Source organism: Maniola hyperantus, chromosome 5 (assembly GCF_902806685.2).
Source record: "Maniola hyperantus chromosome 5, iAphHyp1.2, whole genome shotgun sequence".
In the NCBI taxonomy this organism is placed as follows: domain Eukaryota; kingdom Metazoa; phylum Arthropoda; class Insecta; order Lepidoptera; family Nymphalidae; genus Maniola; species Maniola hyperantus.
The window spans coordinates 8,159,488-8,182,946 of NC_048540.1; the positions used below are offsets into that span (position 1 = coordinate 8,159,488).

Below are 23,459 nucleotides of genomic sequence, written 5' to 3' on the forward strand. Positions count from 1 at the left end.
GATTTTTAAAAAAACCTAAATCCACGCGGACGATGTCGCGGGCATCATTTACATAGTTTATAATATTAGTAAAGACAGTGTTGCTAATTCCGTTGTACACAATCTCTAAACTAAACTAAAATGTGTAATTCTATTGCTATCCCTTTCATAATGTTGCTTTCGGAAAAGGATAGCACTAGATTTAGACCTGTTAATTTGATTTAGTTAAGAGATTGTGTACAAAAGAATCGGCTCCATTATTCATTTAAAATGTTTAATCATTTGCATTTATTGCACTAAACTAATAACTATAGAATTGTCTTGTGTGGAATTACCTTGGCCTCGAAATTTACATGTCTAAAGTATTTTAACTTCTTAAAAGATGTTTTTTTTAAATAAAATAAACAAGCGACATTTTATTTTCATTTAATTATCACAGTTTTCCACAATAACTTCGCATAGTACTTAAAACTACATCCTTTCCATATTAGTTTTAAAATATGAAACATATTTTTTCTTTTACTCATTATAATAAGGTTAATAATAATTATGTATTACATTATTTACAAAATACAGCACAACAGACTGAAGAAAAACTATTTATGTGAAATAATAATATTATGTAAGATGTTACAAAATAGGTTTCCTTAAAAATCTCTCCTCAAATAATAATTGACTATCATTATTGTTAATTGTTGTACACTTTATGCTTGTAGTTTATTTACCCAGTTATGCCGTTGAAAAACGCATTCATGGGCGTTAAGCGTAGGTGTAGCCACTATCAACGCGATAATTTGAACAACGGCGTTCACAATGCCATTTGGCGATAGACGATTTTAACTCCAATTCAATTGGCATTAGATGTTAGCCGTTAAAGTGTGGCCACTCAGTGTAACGCGTTGATTATCGGCGGAATTATCGCGTTGATTAAGGCTTTGCTGGGCATTGACGTTAACCTTAATGTAGCCGGAGCATTACAAACTAATAACAATCACAGGTATGTAAGTAGAATTAATTCAAAATATTTTTCAATAAATTGAGCGCTAAAATAAATAGTGAATAATAATTAACTTTAATAATCTTAATGTAAATTTTTCTAACTTATCCTATATCTTGATAGAAAAAATAATTATATTGCACTTAATTAAAAATTCTGTACTTCAACATTTCTATTAAATCTATTGAAAACAGAAATAACTTGCCTTACTATGGCAAAGATTCACTATTAGATACATAGTTTTAATAGTACATATTTTCGTATAAGTAATAGTAAGTATACAGATTTTTTTTATTACTTACAGAATATTATTTTGATCAGTTACTAAAAACATATTTACTCTCGTCATTTTTTATTTTCGATATATCGTTTCGTAACAAAAATCGAATTAACTGTATCACATTGAATGCTGTTTGAAACCTGAACCTGCTATCAGATTCTAAAAACCAATATTACATTCTTGTAATGTACAAAACTGTATTCTTATACCTTTTACCAGATACCTATATAAAATGTTCTACAAACAAGACTTTGTTATAGACTTTTGTAGTTGGTTATGAATCCATAATTTAATAATAATCAGAAAATGGATCAACTTGTCGTAAGCAGGTAATGTTCGCTTCATTGAATTACCAGTTCCATTTTACTTATTATAAATAAATCAGTGTCGTCGTCCTCTATCTTCAATTTTCTTAAGAATATTTGTACATTCCGGTCTCTCTGCGCATTCGCACTGCAATAAAATAAAACAAATATGTAATAATGAAATGATTACACACCTAGTAAGTTTATACATACGGGTAAATAATAAACATGATGTATGTGTAAAGATCGAATGGTCATCCGATCAGAGTCTGTGAAAATACGTTCCTTTTTGTTTTGTATGGGAGCTTATGACATATGTCGTAGATAAAATTGCTGGTATTTTCACGGATGACGGAAGTGCAGTGCGTAATCGCCGTGGGTTAAAATAAGGAGTTGAAATTTTTGTAGTCCACGCAAACGAAGTCGCGAGCGTAATCTAGTTGCATTACGAAGGCACAAAAGAATAATACTTACTTTCAACGAAGCATATAGCTGCGAGTATGCACGCTGAGAATAAGATTGTCATCGAAATAACTAGTACAGTTATTTGATGCGAATGGTTGCAGCAGCACGACTTGGGCTCTTTGCTGGGGCGGTGCTTCGTGAACCCATTAACCACCGTGAAATGGGTTGAGCTGGCAACTGACGCTGCATCCTGTCCTACCACTGAACCTCGTTTGACATCCATCCAGAACGTATCTGTGGCGTCTCGGGTCTCCTCGGGTATTGACACCACAGCGTTAGACATGGTAGATTTCCGTCCTAAGTTCGCCGTTCTGTTTGGGTGAGCTGCGAATTCGTCTTGAGGTATGTTCCTACCATTCATGCGCGCCAAATGCGCTGCACTCAACAGCAACGACCCTGAAGACACGCTCTGTAAACATAAAATTATTCCGTTATAATCTTAGAGACACATGAGTACAATGGTTGTGTCTATAGGTTATGCTTCTGGACTTTCGATATTATGTAGTTTCTCTGTAGGTATTCTAATCTAAATATATAAAAGGAAAAGGTGACTGACTGACTGACTGATCTATCATCGCGCAGCTCAAACCACTGGACGGATTGAGTTGAAATTTAGCATGCAAATAGCTATAAAATAACGACGTAGGCATCCACTATAAAAGGATTTTTGAAAATTCAACCCCTTAGAGGGGTGAAATAGGGGTTTGAAGATTAGTCCACGCGGACAAAGTCGCGAGCACAAGCTAGTTTTACTTAAAGAGTGACTACATAAATGGAATGTTCAACAATAATATTTAATCACTAGACCCGCCCCGACTTCGTACGGGTAGCTTATTACAATTTTTTGAAAATAAAATATAGGTATGTTACTCAGGAATAATTTAGCTTTCTACTGGAGAAAGAATTTTAAAATCGGTTTAGTAGTTCCAGAGATAGCTCCCTACAAACAAACTTACAAACTTTACCTCTTTATAAATGTTAGTATAGATAACAAAGTGCCATGCCTTAAACAAAGTCACATAGTGACAGTCGCTATTTATTTTTCCGACTGCGCAACACAAAGGAATGGTTATGTGTTCATCAGTATAAATTTTCTGTTTTTGTCCCTTTGTGGTACTCTAGAGACGACAAATGTACACACATGTGATATTTTTATGTAATAAGTTTTTGAGGTATCATAGCTATATTTTTCTGGAATTCTTCACGTTTTTTGAAGACCAATATCAGTCAGTGATTCACAACAATGAGTAATTAATTATTATTAATCCATATTCATTGTTATAGTTAATGTATATGTAAGTGAATAATGTCTGATATTCTGGTGATTCGGAATATTGTTAAACTCAGGGACTAGAACAACAATAGAACATACAGTTACGTTATAGGAAATATCAAAATGATTTTCTCATCTCTTTGTTATAAAATCGGCCAAATGCGAGTCAGACTCGCGCACCGAAGGTTCCGTACTAGGGTCGTATTTTTTCGACATTTTGCACGATAAATCAAAAACTATTATGCATAAAAAGAAATAAAAATCTGTTTTAGAATTTACAGTTAAAACCCTTTCATATGATACCCCACTTGGTACCTATAGTTATCTTACTTTGAAAATCGAAAATACTGATTTTTTTGTGATGTCCCCAAAAATTCACGGTTTCGTATTTATTCCTTTACTTGTGCTATAAGACCACATAAGACCTACCTACCTACCAAATTTCATGATTCTAGGACTCTAGGTCAACGGGAAGTACCCTATAGATTTTCTTAACAGACACGACATACAGACGGAATGACAGACAGGCAACAAAATGAGTTTTTCCTTTTGAGGTGCGGAACACTAAATATGAAGAGGTACAAAAAGTTGAAATTCTAAGATAGCATAGCGACTGTCCACCATCAAAACCGCAAACGTGCTGTAGTAGGTAATGTTTTCAATTCAGTTAAAACACGTGACGTAACATATAAAATTGTAAAGGTAAATACATCCGCGTTTAAATAGCAGCCACAGTAACATCCGTATTATTGTTCTTGGTGCTGCGTATCCTGCAAGCCATAATGTCTTATTATAGCCTAAAGCTTGTATTTATACTTTTACTAGATGATACCCGCGATTTCATCTATGGATTTAAGTTTCTTAAGAATCCCGTGGGAACTTCTCGGATTTTTTGGGATTAAATGTTGCTTATGTCAATTGCCAGGACTCAAGCTACCTCCGTACCAATCATTTAAATCGGTTAAACGGGTGGGCCTTTAAGAATCCCGTGGAAACTCTTTGATTTTCCGGGATAAAAATAGCCTATATCCTTCCCCGGGATGTAAGCTAACTCTGTACCAAATATCATCAAAATCGGTTTAAACTGTCGGGCAGTGAAAAACTAGCAGACAGGCAGACAAACAGACACACTTTTGTAATTATAATATTATTAGATGATGCCCACGACTTTGTCTGCGTGGATTTATTATATATGAATATGTTCACGATTTTCTAAGCCTGAGAATAACCGTTATAACCGTCTTTAGAATATATTAATAACTAGCTGATGATCGCGACTCCGTCCGCGTGGTTTTTAGTTTTTAAAATCCCGTGGGAACTCTTTTATCTTCCGGGATAAAATGTGCTCATTGTCACTCTCCAGGTTTTTAACTACATCGATGCAAAAAATCACGTCGATCCGTTGCTCCGTTACGACACGATTGAAAGACAAACAAACGCACTTTCGCATTTATAATATGGGTAGTGATGCAGACACATGAAATTGGGATCTTGCTACGATTAATGAAAAAAAAACTGTCGTCGATATTCGATGAATTTACCTATAGCGCGGGCAGTGGTTAGAGTAGACATTAATATAATCGAAAAAACCGGCCAAGTGAGAGTCAAACTCGCGCACCGAGGGTTCCGTACTACAGTTGTATTTTTCGACATTTTTCACGTTTAATCAAAATCTGTTATGCATAAAAACAAATAAAAATCTATTTTAGAACGTACAGGTAAAGCCATTTCATATGGCATTACAAAAATGCATGTCTAATTCCATCATAAAAACGATCGTTTTGGATGTGGTCGTTGATCGTAGGTTGTATTAGTGAGTCATGACAATGAGTGAGTTGTATCTTACGTGTGTGCTGTTATTACTTGATGAACCTTGGCTAGAGGCGGAGCCGCCGCGGGAACGCGCATCACTAATGCTCCCATTATTACTTGATAGAGTTGGCCGCGGGATATGCCAATCGTGTGTTTTGATCTGAAATTAACAAAGGATTTAACTTAATAATCAATAGTTAAATCTATATATATGTACTAGCTTATGCTCGCGACTTCGTCCGCGTGGACTATATAAATTTCAAACCCCTATTTCACCCCCTTAGGAGTTGAATTTTCCAAAATCCTTTCTTAGCGGATGCCTACATCATAATAGCTTCTGCATGCCAAATTTCAGCCCGATCCGTCCAGTAGTTTGCTGTGCGTTGATAGATCAGTCAGTCAGTCAGTCAGTCAGTCACCATTTCCTTTTAAATATTTAGATAAGGAAAAGCTGGCTGACGGACTGATCTATCAACGCACAGCTCAAACTATACTAGGCTGAAAGGCATGCAGATTATAACGCAGACATCCGCTAAGAAAAGATTTTTGAAAATTCAACCCCTAAAGGGGTAAAATAAGAGTTCGAAGTTTGAGTAGTCCACGCGGATGAAGTTACGGGCATAAGCTAGTTAATATTAAATTAGAATTTAGTATGCTCGACCATTAGACTAGCCGAAACTTTTTTTATCAAGAAATTGTTTGTCGAAATCATACATCCAAGAGCTGAGTAGAAGATTGGTGCTTGTACTAGGAGTGCCTACTAAACCTGTGTTAAACTATGATAAGGTGGGCTATAACTTTAATATCGAATTACCATTCTACCGACAAAGCGTACGGACTAAGGATATATTAGCATTTCCATAGTCTATCTCTCCAAGGTTAACAACGTGTTTGATCTCAGACTGCATTATAATCATATTCATTTATTTACTGCTTTATATGAATCGTGAGTTGTCATCCCAATCGAAACTGTCATCTTGACAGCGCAGATTTCTAAGTAAGAATGAAAATCATACATAAGAATAACATTTTTTATATTGCCTGCTCCTTTATTTCACTTTAATAAACATAACAAGTGAAAACTAACCAACCGCAAGGTAAAACAAAGCAATGCGAAGTACGCTAATGAACCTGAATCCATCGCTAACTATATAATTTAAAAAAAAAACGTTCGGCAAACGTTTGTCAACTGTTGTGTTGAGTAAGAAAGAACAAACAAGCGACCTGACGAAACATGCAAGTATTGCAGGCAGCGACACGGTTCAAGATGGTATAAATCTGTTCGCTAAAGATTTTAACCCGTTGTTTAACATGACAAAGGCTCTATACTGGGTCGACTGTCGTTGTGCAACTTATTTGTGTGGATGTGTCGAATCTCTGGGGATGTCATTTCAAGTGCTAGATAGGTATCGATTTCGATCATACCTATTACCTTTTTAGTGACCACAGGCTTGCGTTATACCAACCCACCTGATCAAGGGCGGATCCAGGGGGGGGGGGTCATGGGGGTCATGACCCCCCCTGGGCTGCGTCCAGGACCTAGGTGGACCACTAATTAAAATTGTTAAACATAATGTTTTTTATATTTTTATATACCTAGATTTTATGTAAGTTCCTTCAATACTTAATCAATTTAATATATTATTTTGTATGATGGCAAAAACATTATGTTCTTGCGAACAAACGCATCCAAAATTTGAATTTTACCGCGCCACCGCTACCTTTCATCGAGATGTCACATTTCGTGTGACGTTCTTCAATGATTGAAGAACATCACACGGCACTTGCCCAGGGCCCACGATCGATTGGGGCCCAGTAGTCCCTGCCAGATCACCAAACTATAACAGACCAACCGATATTTTAATACCCAAAAACATATTTATTTCGTAAAATCAACGGTCAAAAAAGCAATCTCAAACAAAGGACCGTAGAGATTGTTAAATAGTCTTATATCCGATCTTTATTGTCTTTACTGATAACGCAAATGATAGAATAATTCATTCTTTTTCACACTTTTTAAAAAATTCCCGACAGTATAAACCTCTAAAAGTAAAAAATAATATGTATTATATTATACCTATAATGTATTGGTCGGATTGGTCATTTACGTTTATTATATTTTATAGTAAAGTTTTTATTATCCAAGCGCTCGTTGCATCTGGGGACCCCTAAAAGATAATAGAACTATTCTTTATACAACAGATGACTTTATAGTTTTTAGTACAAAATTTCTGGCATTTATCTATATCGTAATACAATATTTCTGACATTTATCTTTTCTTTTTATGTAAATAATGTCATAAATTTTGCGCTCGCTTCGCTCGCACGATCTGTTCGCTACGATTAAAAATCCCTTCCGAGATGCAAGCTATCACTGAATAGTACCTACCTACCTACATTTGGCCGTGAAAAAGTACCTAACAAGATGATAGACAGACAGAAAATTTCGCGCTCGCTTCGCTCGCGCTTTTGCTCTGTATTAGTTGTTGCCCGCCCGCAACCTTGTCCCCATTGATTTAGGTTTTCAAAAAACCGTAGGAACTCTTTGATTTTCCGCATAAAAAGTGTATGCAGGTTTCCGGGATGAAAGCTTTCTCTCTGTAGTACCTGGTCAAAAAGATAGACCGTCAAATGGTAACAGATAAGTAGATAGACACGCTTTCGCATTTCTAATATTAGTAGCTACCTTATGATTTTTTCGTAAATATATGAAAAATTTCGCGCTCGCTTCGCTCGCGCTTTTACTTTATATTGGTTGATGCCCGCAACTTTGTCCACATAGATTTAGTTTTTTTTTAATTTCCGTGAGAACCCTTTAATTTTCCGGGATAAAAAGTCGTTTCCGAGTGCAAACTATCTCTGAATAGTACCAAATTTTGATTTAGAATATGGACTTTGAAAAGATAACAGATAGATAGAAACATTCGCATTTATAATACGTCTAGAACGTGACTTATCTGCTTTCTTTGCCTATTCCAAGAAAATAGTACCTACTCTGTCAAGATCATAGGGGCCCCGTTATTCTAATGTGCCCAGGGCCTCCAATAGGTTAAAGACGGCCCTGCGTGCGGGTGTGCGGGGCGTCCCCCCCCCCCCCCCCCAACCCCCGCTCGTCATACCCCGATTACCAACTCGACCTGTCGCAAGAGGTCGAGATGTTGTGACTTGACCACGACTATGTGACCCCCCCCTGGCACCAAAGCTGGATCCGCCCTTGCACCTGATGATAAAATGAGTAACCCGTCTTATGTGAATCACCCATTATATGTATGTATGTATGTATATTCTTTAGAGCACCACAAAACACAAATGACAGGTTACAAAAAGAAATCTTAAAAAGTAGGTTCAAAAAGGCGGTCTTATCGCTTACTAGCGATCTCTTCCAGACAACCGCTAGGGAGAAAACGAACAAATGGACAGTGGGAAGTGGTGTATATAATAAACCTGAATACTAATCTAAATATATAAAAGGAAAAAGTGACTGACTGATGGACTGACTGACTGACTGATGGACTGACTGACTGACTGATCTATCAACGCACAGCTCAAACTACTGGACGGATCGGGCTGAAATTTGGCATGCAGATAGCTATTATGCCGTAGGCATCCGCCATCAAAGGATTTTTGAAAATTCAATCCCTAAGGTGGTGAAATAGGGATTTCAAATTTGTGTAGTCCACGCGGACGAAGTCGCGGGCATATGCTAGTAGCTAAATAAACCTTTAAAGGCATTAGGTTATGTCATCAGTACACAGAACCTTATTCCTAATTATTGGCGTCAAAATGCTTGACTATACAATGGTTACAGGTTTATTATTAATGATAATAACTGGTACCTAGCTACATCTGCAGCTGAAAGCCTCTCATCAGTCAGTGACCAGTAGGAAGAGAACCCATAGACATTTTAAAAGTAATTTGATAATTAAAGACTGTAGAGAATCAAATTCTTGCGTATGAGGACACTGCACCGGTCAAACGGTAATGTTATTATTGATATAATCAAAGGTCAAAGGATAAGTCTCGTATTAAATTGTTACGCATACTGCGTATTACATAACGTGATTGTATTGCTGTAGGCGCATTGCTGTTGTGCAAATTAAACTTCATATTTAGAGTTTTGCCACTTCTGACATGTCACCTTACGACCGAGTAACCGGCAAAGGTCTGAGGTAACAATCATTACAGCAACAGCAGTAGATGCATGTTACGTTAATTTGTCGCTTTGTGCTACTTGCCGATTGGTTTCGTCAGTTTTATTTTGAGGATAAATTTTGATTCGAGTTCAACTGGTAAGTATATGAAAACGGTAAATAAATATCATTTTTACGACAATTTGTCATGTGGCGTACCTAGATGTTAGGCCAAATTCCTTGATGATTCCAAATAGATAACTTAGGGATGATTTATGCCAACACGTGGCGGGCACTAGCCGTGCCACGTTCTAGACGCGGACGGCGACGCACGGATACAAAACATCACGAACATTTTATATGAAGCAGTTCATTCTTCATCGTGCCGTGTCCGTGCCACACGGTGAAGCATGAACTGCTTCATATAAAATGTTTGTGATGTTTGAATCCGTTCCTCGTCCGCACCTCGTACGTCCAGTGCCCGCGCCCGCTACGTGTTGGCATAAATCATCCCTTATTCTGCTAAATGTTTTATCCTTCTCATTGTTTTGCGAAAGTCTCATGTTATAAAAAACAGGGTTACTATTGTCAAATCACTACCCATATTATAAATGCGAAACTGTTTGTTTGTTGGTTTATTAGTTTGTTGTTTTGTCCTTCAATCATGCCACAACGAGCAACGGATTGGCGTGTTTTTTGGATATAGTTAAAAACCTAAAGAGAGGTACTTTTGAATCGTCAAATGTTGGTTCGGAATGTCTTTCCTACCGAGAAGAACCAGCAAGAAACTCGGCGGTTGCTCTTTTCAAAGATTTGTAGTAATTGCAGTCTTGCGCATTGCTGGAACTAGCTGCAGGTCAAATCCACGCTCTTTTATCATTTAGATAATCTTCGAGTATGTAATATGCTTTTTCAGGAGCATACGTTTGATAGATTTGTTAACGCGTGTATAGGTAAGTCCAAAATAGATTGCGAAATTTTGATAAAAGGTTATAAGATTTCCCACAGATGACTTTACTTTCCTGAGGCGCAGCGTAAGAGTCGCAAGCAGAAATATGACGGTTTACCTTGATAAGGGCAAATGCGAGATCTTATTGATTTACGTTAACAGGTAGGTACGTGTTACATTTTGTCGTTCTTTCCTATTGTCAGGTAAGTTTCATCAATTCCGTTTTTAGGTCAAGTTTTGTTCAGAGTCCGATTGATTTTGTCAGATATGGTGTTCAAGGTTCGCGTTCTCTTTACTTGCGGTCTTGTTCCGTCGACCTCTGGCGCAATAAAACTCAGTTTTGCTTTCGGCTTCATGGTCCTCTTTGTGTTGTGATAAGATGATGGATAGGCGTATTAGGTTGCTAGTATAATAATGATTTTCCTTTATAGGCTGTTTGAACGAGGCTGTTTATTTATATTAACTAGGTACATTGGTTACAATATGATGAGGTAGTTACTAATTACTATAATGTATAATATTTTAGAATGGGCTAAGGTGAAAGCTGCGATAGCCTAGTAACTAGTGGTTAAGACGTCCGCCTTCTAATCGGAGGTCGCGGGTTCGATCCCAAGCATGCACTTTAACCTATACCTTTAACTTTTTGGGGTTGCGTGCATTTCAAATAATCAAATATCACTTGCTTTAACGTTGAAGGAAAACATGTGCGGAAACCATGCATGCCTGAGAGTTCTCCATAATGTTCTCAAAGGTGTGTGAAGTCTGAAAATCCTCACTTGGCCAGCGTGGTAGACTATGGCCAAACACTTATCATTTGAGAAGAGACCCGTGGTCTGGAGTTGGCCGGTCATGAGTTGATCATGAAGGTGGGGCTAAGTTTTTAAATATGCTTTCACTAGCTTTTGCTTACGAGTGGAATTTCTCATCGTGTTACCACAGAATACGTAGACCTGTAAAATCGGAGAAATTTATACCTAATGGCATCTTTTGTTTTCAAATCCAAATCAAACCTAGCTCCGCAAACAGTGAATTTACTATGTAGTATTTTGTAATTTTTTTAATGTAAATCTTTTAATGCTTGCAATCAAGATACTTATAAATATGACCTCCCTAATCTTTAATTGCACTGAAAGGTATTTAATGATATTTACCAAATGATAATGCGGAGATTGTATTTAAGATCGCTTTAGGAGCGTATTGCAAAACTCTTAAGTGCAAAGACCGGTTGTTGATATTTCTGGTTAGTGATAGCTGTGTAGACACGGATACAAAGCTGAAACCTTTGCTAAAATCACTAAAATTAAGCTACCACTTTTGTGCTTTAAAAAAACGAGGCTACTTAAAATGCCTAGGTGTAGAGCGGAGCGAGACCAATAATTAATCTATGGCCTAGGTATTATTTGGTGATTTTCACATAGGTACATAGATATTAGCTAAGAGATTTAGGGCTTTTCACAACAGCCAGATAAACTTTATCTAACTAATAAAGATGCTATGACAGTTTTGTATTGGGAATCTGTCAAAAATCAAAATGATGGTATTAGTTGTTCGTGTTTATTAATAGGTTGTATTTTTACTAGGTATCTATAACAAGTATCAGAACCGAATAAATATTATTACGCGTTTTAAAATTGGTTTAAATTGTAAGTAAGTATGTCGACTGTTGCAATTGCAATGACATTACAAGACGTTATTTATAAAAAATATACACTTAAACAGAACATAAATAGAAATAGGTACTAAGACATTATAATTATTAATATACTTAAAAATAAATTTTGACATAAGTACTATAAATAAATCAACACTAATAAAAACTAAATATTGACTACTTGAATTGACATTAAAATAAAATATTAAATAATAAGAATAATATTATAAACTGATTAATATTGTAATACCTGCTTTATCTTTAACTATTCTTGTGTTAACTATAGTCATATTTTGTCATGAATTGTAACAAATAAAAATGCTTGTACCTGATGAACTATAAAAATTAATGTAACTATTGAATTATCGATTGGAAAAAGAGGCTTTATTTATTTATTTATGTCGACTGTGAATACTGTGAATGCAACATGTCCTACCTCAAAATTTGTCAATTTATTTATAATGTTATTTCGTACTCAGCAATTCACAGTTTCTGTCATCTAGCTTTTGAGAAAAAAATTGAAAAGCTTCAGGAACACAGCGGGATACAATCACTCGCAGTTCGTAAGAGTTCCCGGAGCCTCTTAATATGGGCTGAGGATTGCCACTAAGGGGGTTTTAGAGTGTAGAAATCACACATAACCCGATATCTCCTCAAAGAGATCGGGTATCTTAAGAAAATTTTCTTCCCGTCAACAAAAAAAGGTGTTTATAGCTGAACCTGCTGAAGGAAACAAAGTCAAAGTCAAATGATTTATTCAAAAAATTTTTACAAAAAAAATAAAAACCGACTTCGTTACATAAACACTAAAAATTGAAAAATAATTTAATTTATTACCGAATATATTATGTATACAAGAGTTAATATAGTTCCATAATAATACTTTTTGGTGCCGGTGCCAATTAGCTTTAGCTGCGCGAATCGTCTAGACTTCATATTTTTATGGGACTCCACAATGGCACCTCATTGGCACCGACCCCAAAAAATATTATTATGGAACTATATTAACTCTTGTATACATAATATATTCGGTAATAAATTAAATTATTTTTCAATTTTTAGTGTTTATGTAACGAAGTCGGTTTTTATTTTTTTTGTAAAATTTTTTTATTTCACAATTTTTAGTGGCCCCATGGAATTATGCTATGCCTGGTTAAAAATCTACTGTTTACTAAGCTATTACACTGATCGCGAGCAATTTACTCTTATCCGTTGAGGAGTTCCAGTATCTATCTTCGAAGATGGTCATCAGATCTTCACCAAATTGAAATGGGACCAACTTTGAAGTATACCCTTTCAAACAAAAAAAGAATTTTCAAAATCGGTCCAGGCGTTTTTGAGTAATCGGGGAACATACATAAAAAATAAAAAAAATAAAAAAAAAAAAAAAGATTCCGACGAATTGAGAACCTCCTCCTTTTTTTGAAGTCGGTTAAAAATAGGTAATAAATTACTCTTTTCGATGGTCAATTGTTGGATTTGTAAGATATAGTGGTGATAATTATTACGCAAACTTAAAACTAAAGCTACGAGGGTTCCAAACGCGCCCAGGTCTGAGAAGAGCCCACAACAAACTCAGCCAGGTATTCTTTTTATTATTACCACTTTAAATCATAAATTAACACACAAAATCATAAAATAAACTTATTAGAACTATCACATAGCCGTTAAGCAACTCATTCCCAAGCTTGCTTATCATTTAAATAATCCTTTACATTGTAATTGGATTTTTCAATTAGTTTACGTTTTATGAAAACTTTGAACTTAATTGTTGAGAGACAAATTGCTCATTGTCTTTCTTCCAGAAAACATATTGGAGACACACAACAAGTGTTTTCCTTCATCCTGTAGTACTACTGTTTGCTATTTCACTGTCGAAATTGGATATTTTTCGTTATTAGGTATTTTGGTACAGAACAATCAAATGTGCCAAAAGGAATTTCATAGATATAAAAAAGCTTATTGGGTACTTGCCGTTAACCGTTGATATATTTGATAAGATTATATTAACTGACACAGTACGAGAAACACGTGCTTAGTAATTGATGTGCCTACATCATTCACCTTTAATTAATACTAACACGTGTAGCAAACAGTGTTCACGTTTGCACAGGTCCCATGTGAACAGCTTATTTACCTACATGGATCATTTGTTTAATATAATTAATCGCATGTGGGGTCCCACGTGCAACTCTTGATCTTCCAGTGATTTTATAAGAATGCTAAACGATCACGTTGTTCGTGTTTAAAATTAATTGTATTAATTTAATCGTTATTGCTAGTACCGATTCTGTTCTTTACAAATTTTTACTATTCGTCATTGATAGTACTAGTATTAAAAAGTCAAACATACTCATATATCCTAATTTTACTACAATACACAAAGCTACAATGAGCTATTATACCCTGAATTAACACATAGGACACTTTTTGATTTTCCGGGATAAAAAGTAGCCTATATGTTACACTCCGTCTTTTCAAATATCTCTATGCCAAAAAACAAGTTGATTGGTTGCTTACCTAGGGCGTGAAGGAATCACAAACAAACAGACACACTTTCGCATGTATAATATTAGTATATAGATTTAGATTAAGTTAGTCGTGTTTTTGGTTCGGTCTTTGATTTGTCTACATTATTCTACCACCACTGGTTCGGAATACCCTTCCTATCGAGAAGAACCAGTAAGAAACTCGGCGGGTGCTCCTTTCATATTCATCAATCAAGAGATACAAAAATAACCAGTTATGTGACTAACAAGAGTAACAAGTGCTATTTTTAGGGTTCCGTATCTCTAGAGAAAAAAAAAAACCTTATAGGATCACTTCGTTGTCTGTCAAAACCCGTCAAGGAAATCAAAATCTATAGGATACTGTCCGTTGTACATGAATGTCTTATAACACAAGTAAAGGGAGAGATTATACGATCACAAATAAAATTAAAAAGTATCATTTCTTGTACGATAGTACGGAACCGTTCGTGTGCGAGTCGACTCGCACTTGACTGTTTTTTTTTAAGTTTAACAGTTGTGATCCAGTTTGATAAAGCAGGTGCATAGTTGAGCAACATATTCAGCTCGTCACGGGTTACGCAATAGCGTTAATCTTTACGAATCTAATTGAACACCGGAGGCGTGGCAATAACGGTTTAATATAGACTCGGTGACGGTCGTTACCATTAGCAACTTATATGGCATAATCAAATGTAGTTATCTACCTAATAAAAATATATTATGATATAAGGCTGTAAAATAAACCTTTTAATTTCACTATTCTTCATTATTCATCTTAATCATGGCGTGAAAAATCCTATTAATTATAATAGGATTTTTTTTTCATAATTAGGAATAAACCGTTACATTGGTGAAGGATTATTTAAATGGAAAGAAAGCCTGGGAATGGGTTGCCAAACAGCTATGATAGTTCTAATAAGTATAAGTGATTTTGTTAAGTGGTGATAATAAAAAAGAATACCCGGCTGAGTTTGTTGTGGGCTCTTCTCAGACCTGGACGCGTTTAGTACCCTCGTAGCTTTAGTTTTAAGTTAACGTAATTTATTATCACCACTACATCATTGTATTGCAAATTCAGCAAGTGACAATCAGAAAGTGTATACAATAATACCCAATCTGAACAAATTATTATTTGAGTTTGAGTTTGTCGACGCAGTTTCCTTTGCTTTTTCGCAATAGGAAAAATTAGCCCATTTGGAGCTAAGACTACTTAAGGCTTATTTTTCTAATTAACTATTATATGTATTATATATCTAACTAGCTGCCCCGGCGAACTTCGTACCGCCTAACAGTCGATTCCATTTTTTTTTAATTTTTCTCCGTAAGAACCATCCTCGTACTTCAAGGAATATTATAAAAAAATAATCAGCGAAATTGGTTCAGCTGTTCTCGAGATTTGCGATCAGCAACACATTTAGCGATTCATTTTTATATTATAGAGATAAGATATAGCTACATCTCTCTTTCTCTCTCTGCTTCATATTCCTCATTGCTGAGGGTCGTAAACCCTTTCCATTAATTGCATAATAGTGAAGCTTTTCTTCGCAGGTAAGTACAATTATTATACATAATAACAAATTCTTATTAATAGTAAGACACACTACTAGCCTTAATTATCCAAAAAATACAAGTACAAAAATTGACTTTCAGGTAAGTACATGTTAGTAGCTTCAGATATACTTACATATTATAGTCCTTACCGTATTTTTTATAAATTAAAAAAAAACCATACGTAACCTCATAACTTTAACCGTCGTAAGTTACAGCGTTTGAAGTTAATTAGGAATGCGATAACTTAATACAAAGAAATAAACTGCGTTGAACTTTTTGATGTGCGTGGCTCCTCCTACATAGTAAAGTGCTATCGCAAACAAACATTATGACAGCTATTTGTCTCCAACAAAAATAATTATGTAACGAAAAAAAATTAATTATGTAACACATCATTAGGTTTCGTCGAATACTTTGCTTCTTCACATTTATCATAACATATTCATAAATATATCATATCGTATACATGTTTCAATGTTTTTTAGTTTGTATCTACAGTTTTGCACAGTTTATATTATGTATCTCCTTAGGTATTCATGTCGAGTGGGTAATTACACATCTTTAGTTTTGAGGAAATGAGTCGTGAGCCTGACGCTTAGACAATGTCTGCTATACTTACCATGATAATCAGTTAACGACCATCTAGACTGTTCCCCTTTGGAGAGAAAGCGTGTTATTGCATGCCTCTTCTTGGAACACTTTCGGTAATGCAAATGTCACAATGGCTAACGGATTATGGTTCACCATATTTTGATACCTACTTGTAATTTCATGTCTGCCTTCCACACTTCAAAGCTTTGTATATCTCATTGCCTTGCACATTCTCAGAACGAAAGTAACGGTTAAACATTATGAGGTCAATTTATTGACGGCTAATACCTAAGTTTACGAGGGTATTTGTATTGTAGTGTACAATTTAATTGGGTAAGTACACGTGTTACTCAGACAACACAGTTGTGTGGTGTAGTTGCCAAACATAATCGAACTTTCACTTGGTGTTCCCCTGCCGATTAAAAACGATGTCATCATTCAGACAACACGATAGGCTTGAGATCAACGTCTCATTACAACATGATACCTAACCGGTAGAGTTCTTATACAAAATAAGCCAAATTAGTACCAGAATCAAATGCAATAACTTCGATGCAATATCTGTTTCTACGTTTACGATGTCATACTAGGTAGGTGACAGCGTTATTATGGTTAAATATCTTGAACATAGTAACACATGGTATTGGTAACATTGACAGCTACTCTTGAAGTTTGTTGTCCACAAACTATAAATAACAACCTTGTAAAATCAAGCACGGAAAAGAAATTAAAAACTCAATAAATATTAAAAGCCAAGTGTTATCAAACAATCGTTTTAGGAATTTGCATAGAAAAAACAACCTCTGCAAATACGAGTAAGTTCGCTACTGGAGACGAACGGCGAAACGTAGTTTTGAGCGTCCAATTATCATATTTTATACGCGATTGCATGAGGACACCGCAACATAACTCATTGTTCACGCTGGTCACAAACACTGTTATGCTTATTGCTTATTATCGTCCTTGAACTCAATTGCCCATATTTATGAAGCTAAGAGGAATCGTGTCAATGCAAATTGCTTTTGAAGCTGCTTAACTACTTCATGACAATGAAGCTCTTCATCAGTCTTAGCTGTTTTCGTACTACCGTATTTATTATATTTTTGATGTTCATTATTATTAATTTATACAGATTTTATAGATGCCGATAATCTTTTGCCTCCACTTCGAGGTCCATGTAAATCGATGTGCTCTTGACCGAAAACAATATCTTTTAAAATGTTAGTCTATTAAATTTTAGATCCAAAATTAATGAACGATTTATAAATATTTAAACAATAAAAAATATGTTGAATCAGTGCAATTACCAGGTTATCGTTATGTGATGTTTGTATTTTGTGCTTGTTCATATGAATGTTATTAGCGTTTGTTAGCGCTTACGTCGAGTGGGATGCTGTGGTAGAAAAAGTGGCCATGAAATGGGTTATTTATCCGGATTCCTTTAACAACAGCTCTATTTTGATTTATGACATCACTTGCGTACATACTGTTATACTTAAATATTAAGGAAGATCCAAGAATAAATTATGCAATACATCAGCTGTGGAGACAAAAAACTATGTACCTACAGTTATGTTTGTGTAGTATTGTCCAAGAAGGTTAAGGTAAAGTGGAATATAAATATGCCTATAAATTATATTTTTGTTAAAATTAGTGGTTTGAGGAACTGTTAAAGTTACCATTTTATGAGTGTTTTATTTATTCCAAGGTTCTCTTACAAAATAGTGAGGCATATTTTTTTTAATACAGCAAAATCAACAAAGTATTGACAAAGCTAAAAACGGTATTTGTATGATAAATTGAAATAAGCTAGGATCCGTGTTCGAGTCCAACCAAGACTGCGTTTCCAACAGAAGTACCTACCTACTCAAGATTTTCCGTCCTTTGATTTGATACAATGCCAAGTTACCTTGACTGAGTGTTCTTTGTAAAATAATGTATCAAAATACTTCCTGGATATCATGTTAACTAGATGATAACTATCCACTCCTCCTCTGTTATTTTTATGACATTCGAGATTAAGGTCACTGTTATCCAAATCATATCCGGAAATGTATTCCGAATCTATAATAAATATTATATCTATAATATTTTTTTTCGGCAAGTTTTTCATCGCCTATTACTTTCTGCTAGTTTAAACGGCATCAATGATTATTATTATTATGATTGTGTGGCTGTTAATTAAGATTGTAAAAATATCTCTTGTTCGATACCAATTTTTTGTATCCATATAAAAGTGTCTGTCAGTCTGCTAGCTTTCCATGGCCCAGTCGCTAAACCGATTTTGACGTTTGGTACAGACAGCTTGTTTCCCAAGGATCATTAAATTAATTTTGAGGAGTATTAAAAATACCATGAGTACTCTTTGATTTACCGGGACAAAAAGTAGCCTATGTTCGTCCCCGGGATGCAAGCTATGACTCTGTACTGAATTTGTCAATATTGGTTGATCGGATGGGTAATGAAAAGCTAGCAGACAAACACTTTCGCATTTATAATATTAGTAGATAGATTAGTATGGATATGGACGATTCGTCAGCGCTATCTTGAGAGTTTGTTTATTTATCATAAATTAATGAACAAATAACAAAAGGTGTCTGTTAGCTTGCATTGTAGAGCTCGAAAATATATAAGATTTACGCAAGTTGGTCATCTTGACAAAATGGTATATGTAGCTTTTTGTCAACGTGTAGATATTTCAAAACAAGGCCATTACACGCGACACACGTAGCATTCATTTTATTTGATAAACCCCTGGGAAAAAGGCAGTTTGGACACCTACGCTGGAACGTGTTGATATAGGAAGATACTTATACCTTGCATAGAAACAGTATGTCGCTTAGATTGATAAAGCTAAGTCGCGCTTAGCTACACATTGTATGTAGATTCGCCTGGCATGGAAAATCCTTATTTAGGCAAGCGTTACGATACTCGTGTTTAAACATTTATTTTTAGCATTAGGCAGACATCTACACAACTTCCGCGACTTTTAGGTGTAAATAAGAAGCTACGTGGACGCCTCCCTGACGCGATTATAAAAATTACGTGTCAGACTGTGTCCCCAATCCTCAATGAATTTAGATATACTGTATATTTTTCAATTTAGAAAAATCATTCTAATCGCCAGGAGTGTCGATATTTTAAGGTATATCTTGCTTAAAGATTCCTTAAATGTTCAAGGAATCTCAACATGTTTCAATAATAATCAATACATTTACTTAACAACTTTGCGAAAAAGTAGGTAGGTGCTATGTCACATTGCAGGCCTTTAACCCTGGCCTTGAGCTAATATAAACGCTTAATTGAATTCAACGTTAATGACACTGATAGCTAATGAATTTTAATGTGTTCATGAAAATGTTTCGAAACACAAAGATAAATAACAAACTTGTTGTTTGATTTCAAAAATACAATCCACAACAAAAGGTCGTACAAAATATATGGGGGTTCTTTGAGTATCAAAATTTATTTTGTCCATCAAATAATGTAGCAGTCACAAAAGATGCAAATTAATATCGCAGTGTTCGGGCGTCTAAAATATAAACGAATTAGCATATAGATTTATTTAAGTACTAGCTTATGCTCGCTACTTCGTCCGCGTGGACCACACAAATTTCAAACCCCTATTTCACCCCCTTAAGGGTTGAATTTTCAAAAATCCTTTCTTAGCGGATGGTCAGTCAGTCAGTCATCTTTTCCTTTTATATGTTTAGACTAGATGATGCCCGCGACTTCGTTCGCGCAGGGGATCTGACCACCAAAACTGATAGGACTGTTTAGAAACTGTAGGTTATAAATTGATATTGGAGGTACCTACCTACCAAGTAAAGACTTTAGCGTTGAACTGGAGGACCCAACTCCTCAACCCTGATGCTGTAAGGAATTGCATTCCTAAATCGTGTTGATTTAAAATTGGGTCGGGTTTACTAAGTCGGTTAGAAAAAGGAACTACTAAACTACTTCCTATCCTACTAACATTCCTATTTGCATTGGGCTTTGAAATCGGTTTGTTACTTGCCAGCGAGACAGGAGTGGAGAATGCGGGTAGACAGGCGCAAGGGGTGCAATGGATCAACGTGATTTTTTGCATGGATAGAGTTAAAGACCTGGAGAGTGACATATGTTCCTTTTATACCGGAAAATCAAAGAGTTCCAGCGGGATTTTCAAAAACCTAAATCTACGCGGAAGAAGTCGCGGGTATCACTTCGTTTATAATATTATATTCCACATTTATTAGGATTATAATATCATAAACAAAAATAAGAAAAAGAGTTATTTGTCTCTACGAAACACTGTGGCTCTACGGCCACGTTTAGCCCATCGCCTTTGTTAAGCAGGTGAAGTGCATCGTCCGGTGATCTGGTTTGATGCTCGCTAAGTCCGGGTATTGTAAAATGTGAAGGCCGCAAGTCGAAACCAACTTAGCTGTCAGTCCATGTGCCATTTAATTTGGGCCTACTGCTATTTAGCCGGTTCCGCAGCCTTGGTTATTGAGTTACTAATCTCGTTGCAGGATATCAATGCGGAATTTAAAATATTACGAAATTTCGAAATCGTCGACTAGTTTATTGAGATAATAGAATTTTCGTATGGAGGAGAACCTATTTTAGCTGTTTGTTTTTTTTCAATAATTTTTATTTCGAAAAATGCAGTCGATTATGTAAAAATGTCCTTTGTGCACCCTAACGGCCCCAACTTTGAACAAATATAAGTTTATTTCAGTGTTACCTATGAAAAAAATGCACTTGCGTGCACCTTAACCTTACTGAAGAAATATTAAATTAATAAAGTCTGGTGTATATACTTTCGTTTGTGATAATCTGTTTGTACAAGTTAGCTACAAATTAAATATTGATTGGCTAATATTTGAATATAATTTGAAGAAAATCAGTGATATAGAAGTGTCGTCGTTCTGCATATAAAGTTATTAGAATTTTATATTCGGAAACTATAATATTTTATGTACCTACCTATTTTGCATAGTGATGTGTTTAGTCATGTGACGTTTGGACAGTATATATAATATATTTAATAAATTTTCCCTTTACATTAAGTTTATAAGATCAACAACTTAGGTTTTTTTTTTGCTTTTTTGATACATCATCAGCATCATCAACCCACGCCGGCTCACTACTCAGTAGATACGTTCGGATCCTGCTCTAGTTTTTTGCTGCATAACGATACAATTTCATGTATGAATAGGCTGTTCTATCACATTATGCATATTTTTAGGGTTCCGTACCTCAAAAGGAAAAAGGAACCCTTATGGGATCACTTTGTCTGTATGTCTGTCTGTACGTCTGTCTGTCGTGTGTGTCAAGAAAACTTATGGGGTACTCTCCGTTGACATAGAATCATGAAAGGCAGGTAGGTAGCTCTTATAGGAAACTCGTTAATTTGTGTCGGAATTTGATTAAATAAATAAAAAAATGTGTTCATGAACATATAATTAGTATTTTCAACTTTCAAAGTACCTAAGTAATGGCAAGTGAAGTATCTTAAGTACCTGTAGATTTTAAAACAGATTTTTTCATTTATACGCATAATAGTTTTTGATTTATCGTGCAATCGATAAAATACGACTGTACTACGGAACCATCGGTGCGCGAGTCCGACTCGCACTTGGCTGGTTTTATAGGGTCCCATACCCTAAAAGGAAAAAAGGAACCCTTATAGGATCACTTCGTTGTCTGTCCGTCAGTCTGTCTGTCAGTTGTGTCTGTCAAGAAACCTATAGGGTACTTCCCGTTGACCTAGAATCATGAATTGTTTTAGGTAGGTATGTCTTATAGCACACTTAAGGAGAAAAATCCGAAAACCGTGAACTTGTGTGTGCGAACTTGGTTACATCACAAAAAAAAATTTAAATGCGTTCCTGAACAATTAATTAGGTAGTATTCAACTTTCAAAGTAAGATAATATATCAAGTATCATATCAAAAGGCTCTACCTGTACATTTTAAAACAGATTTTTATTTATTTTTATGCATAATAGTTTCTGATTTATTGTGCAAAATGTCGAAAAAATACAACGGTGTGCGAGTCTGATAGTCACTTGGCCGGTTTATTCATTGCCTGTAGATATACGATTAATTGTATCAGCCAATGTGCGAGACACTTAAGTTATTAAAGGTTCAATCTCTGACCTTGCACTGGGTGCCATGCCTAAATAGAAACAAACAGCTGATTAGTAAGGAACGAATCATATAGTATGCTTAGTAAAAAGTAGGTAGGTATATGTACAACATAGTTGATGTTTATTCATATGTTTTATATCATTAGTATGTGTGTTAGTTTTGTACACAAAACTATGTAATTAAACTAACCTTTTCACACTGTTCCAGAAAGTGTGTTAGGTCCTTTAATTAATAAAAGTAAATTAAATCTCTATAAATAAAAACTTAAAAAGTTAAAATATTGTTTGTTTTTGTGTAAGTATAGTAATGTTTTTTTTGTGTTAAGTACTAAATCAATTTCTAATCTATTTAATCCCACGAATAGTCCGAAAATGAGATAATATTGTATTTTCATAATGAAGTTTGTGCGAAGTGCGAAGTTTATCAATCAGTTCAGTAAGTACAAGTACATTAAAAATCCTTCGCAAGATTTAAAACTTGAAAATGAAGCTAAGTAAAACTGTTCAAAATTAGGTCTTATACCGTAAAACATATTTTTAGTCTGGTATTGAACAGGCTGTATTAGTAAATATTTCAAGATGTAATATTTCATTTCACATACCGGGCTTTTCGAATCCATGTCTCGTGGACTGTCACTTCCACGAATGTTTTGATTGTTGCACTTATGTCACTGAACACTGCATTCACTTGGTCCACATGTCTGCATAATTTGCTTTTGCCTCTTCAGCGGATTCGACTTGGCCTCTCTCGCCCTCTCCGTGTGGCCGGCAACGTCAAACGCGCCTGTTCCAAGCGGCAAAGCGACTAGAGTCGTACTGAGAGTGTTGCA

General features: G+C 35.3%; 2 protein-coding genes across 4 annotated transcripts in view; one reads left to right on the forward strand and one right to left on the reverse strand.

The window, feature by feature from the left end:
- Positions 1–23,459, forward strand: part of nudC (nuclear distribution C, dynein complex regulator) — a 41,891-nt gene that overhangs the window by 4,698 nt on the left and 13,734 nt on the right. The window lies entirely within an intron of this gene.
- LOC117982263 (uncharacterized) lies at positions 390–23,437 on the reverse strand. Of its 3 annotated transcripts, none has more exons than XM_034968590.2 (4): positions 23,232–23,437; positions 5,172–5,271; positions 2,036–2,435; positions 390–1,709 (listed from the first exon to the last, which is right to left on the reverse strand). In XM_034968590.2, the coding sequence occupies exons 2-4, from the start codon at positions 5,220–5,222 to the stop codon at positions 1,669–1,671; spliced, it is 492 nt and encodes a 163-aa protein (XP_034824481.1). In that variant the 5' UTR covers positions 5,223–5,271; positions 23,232–23,437; the 3' UTR covers positions 390–1,668. The 3 variants fall into 3 exon arrangements, with proteins under 3 accessions (XP_034824481.1, XP_034824480.1, XP_034824478.1); XM_034968589.2 differs by having other exon boundaries at positions 5,163–5,271; XM_034968587.2 differs by having other exon boundaries at positions 5,146–5,271.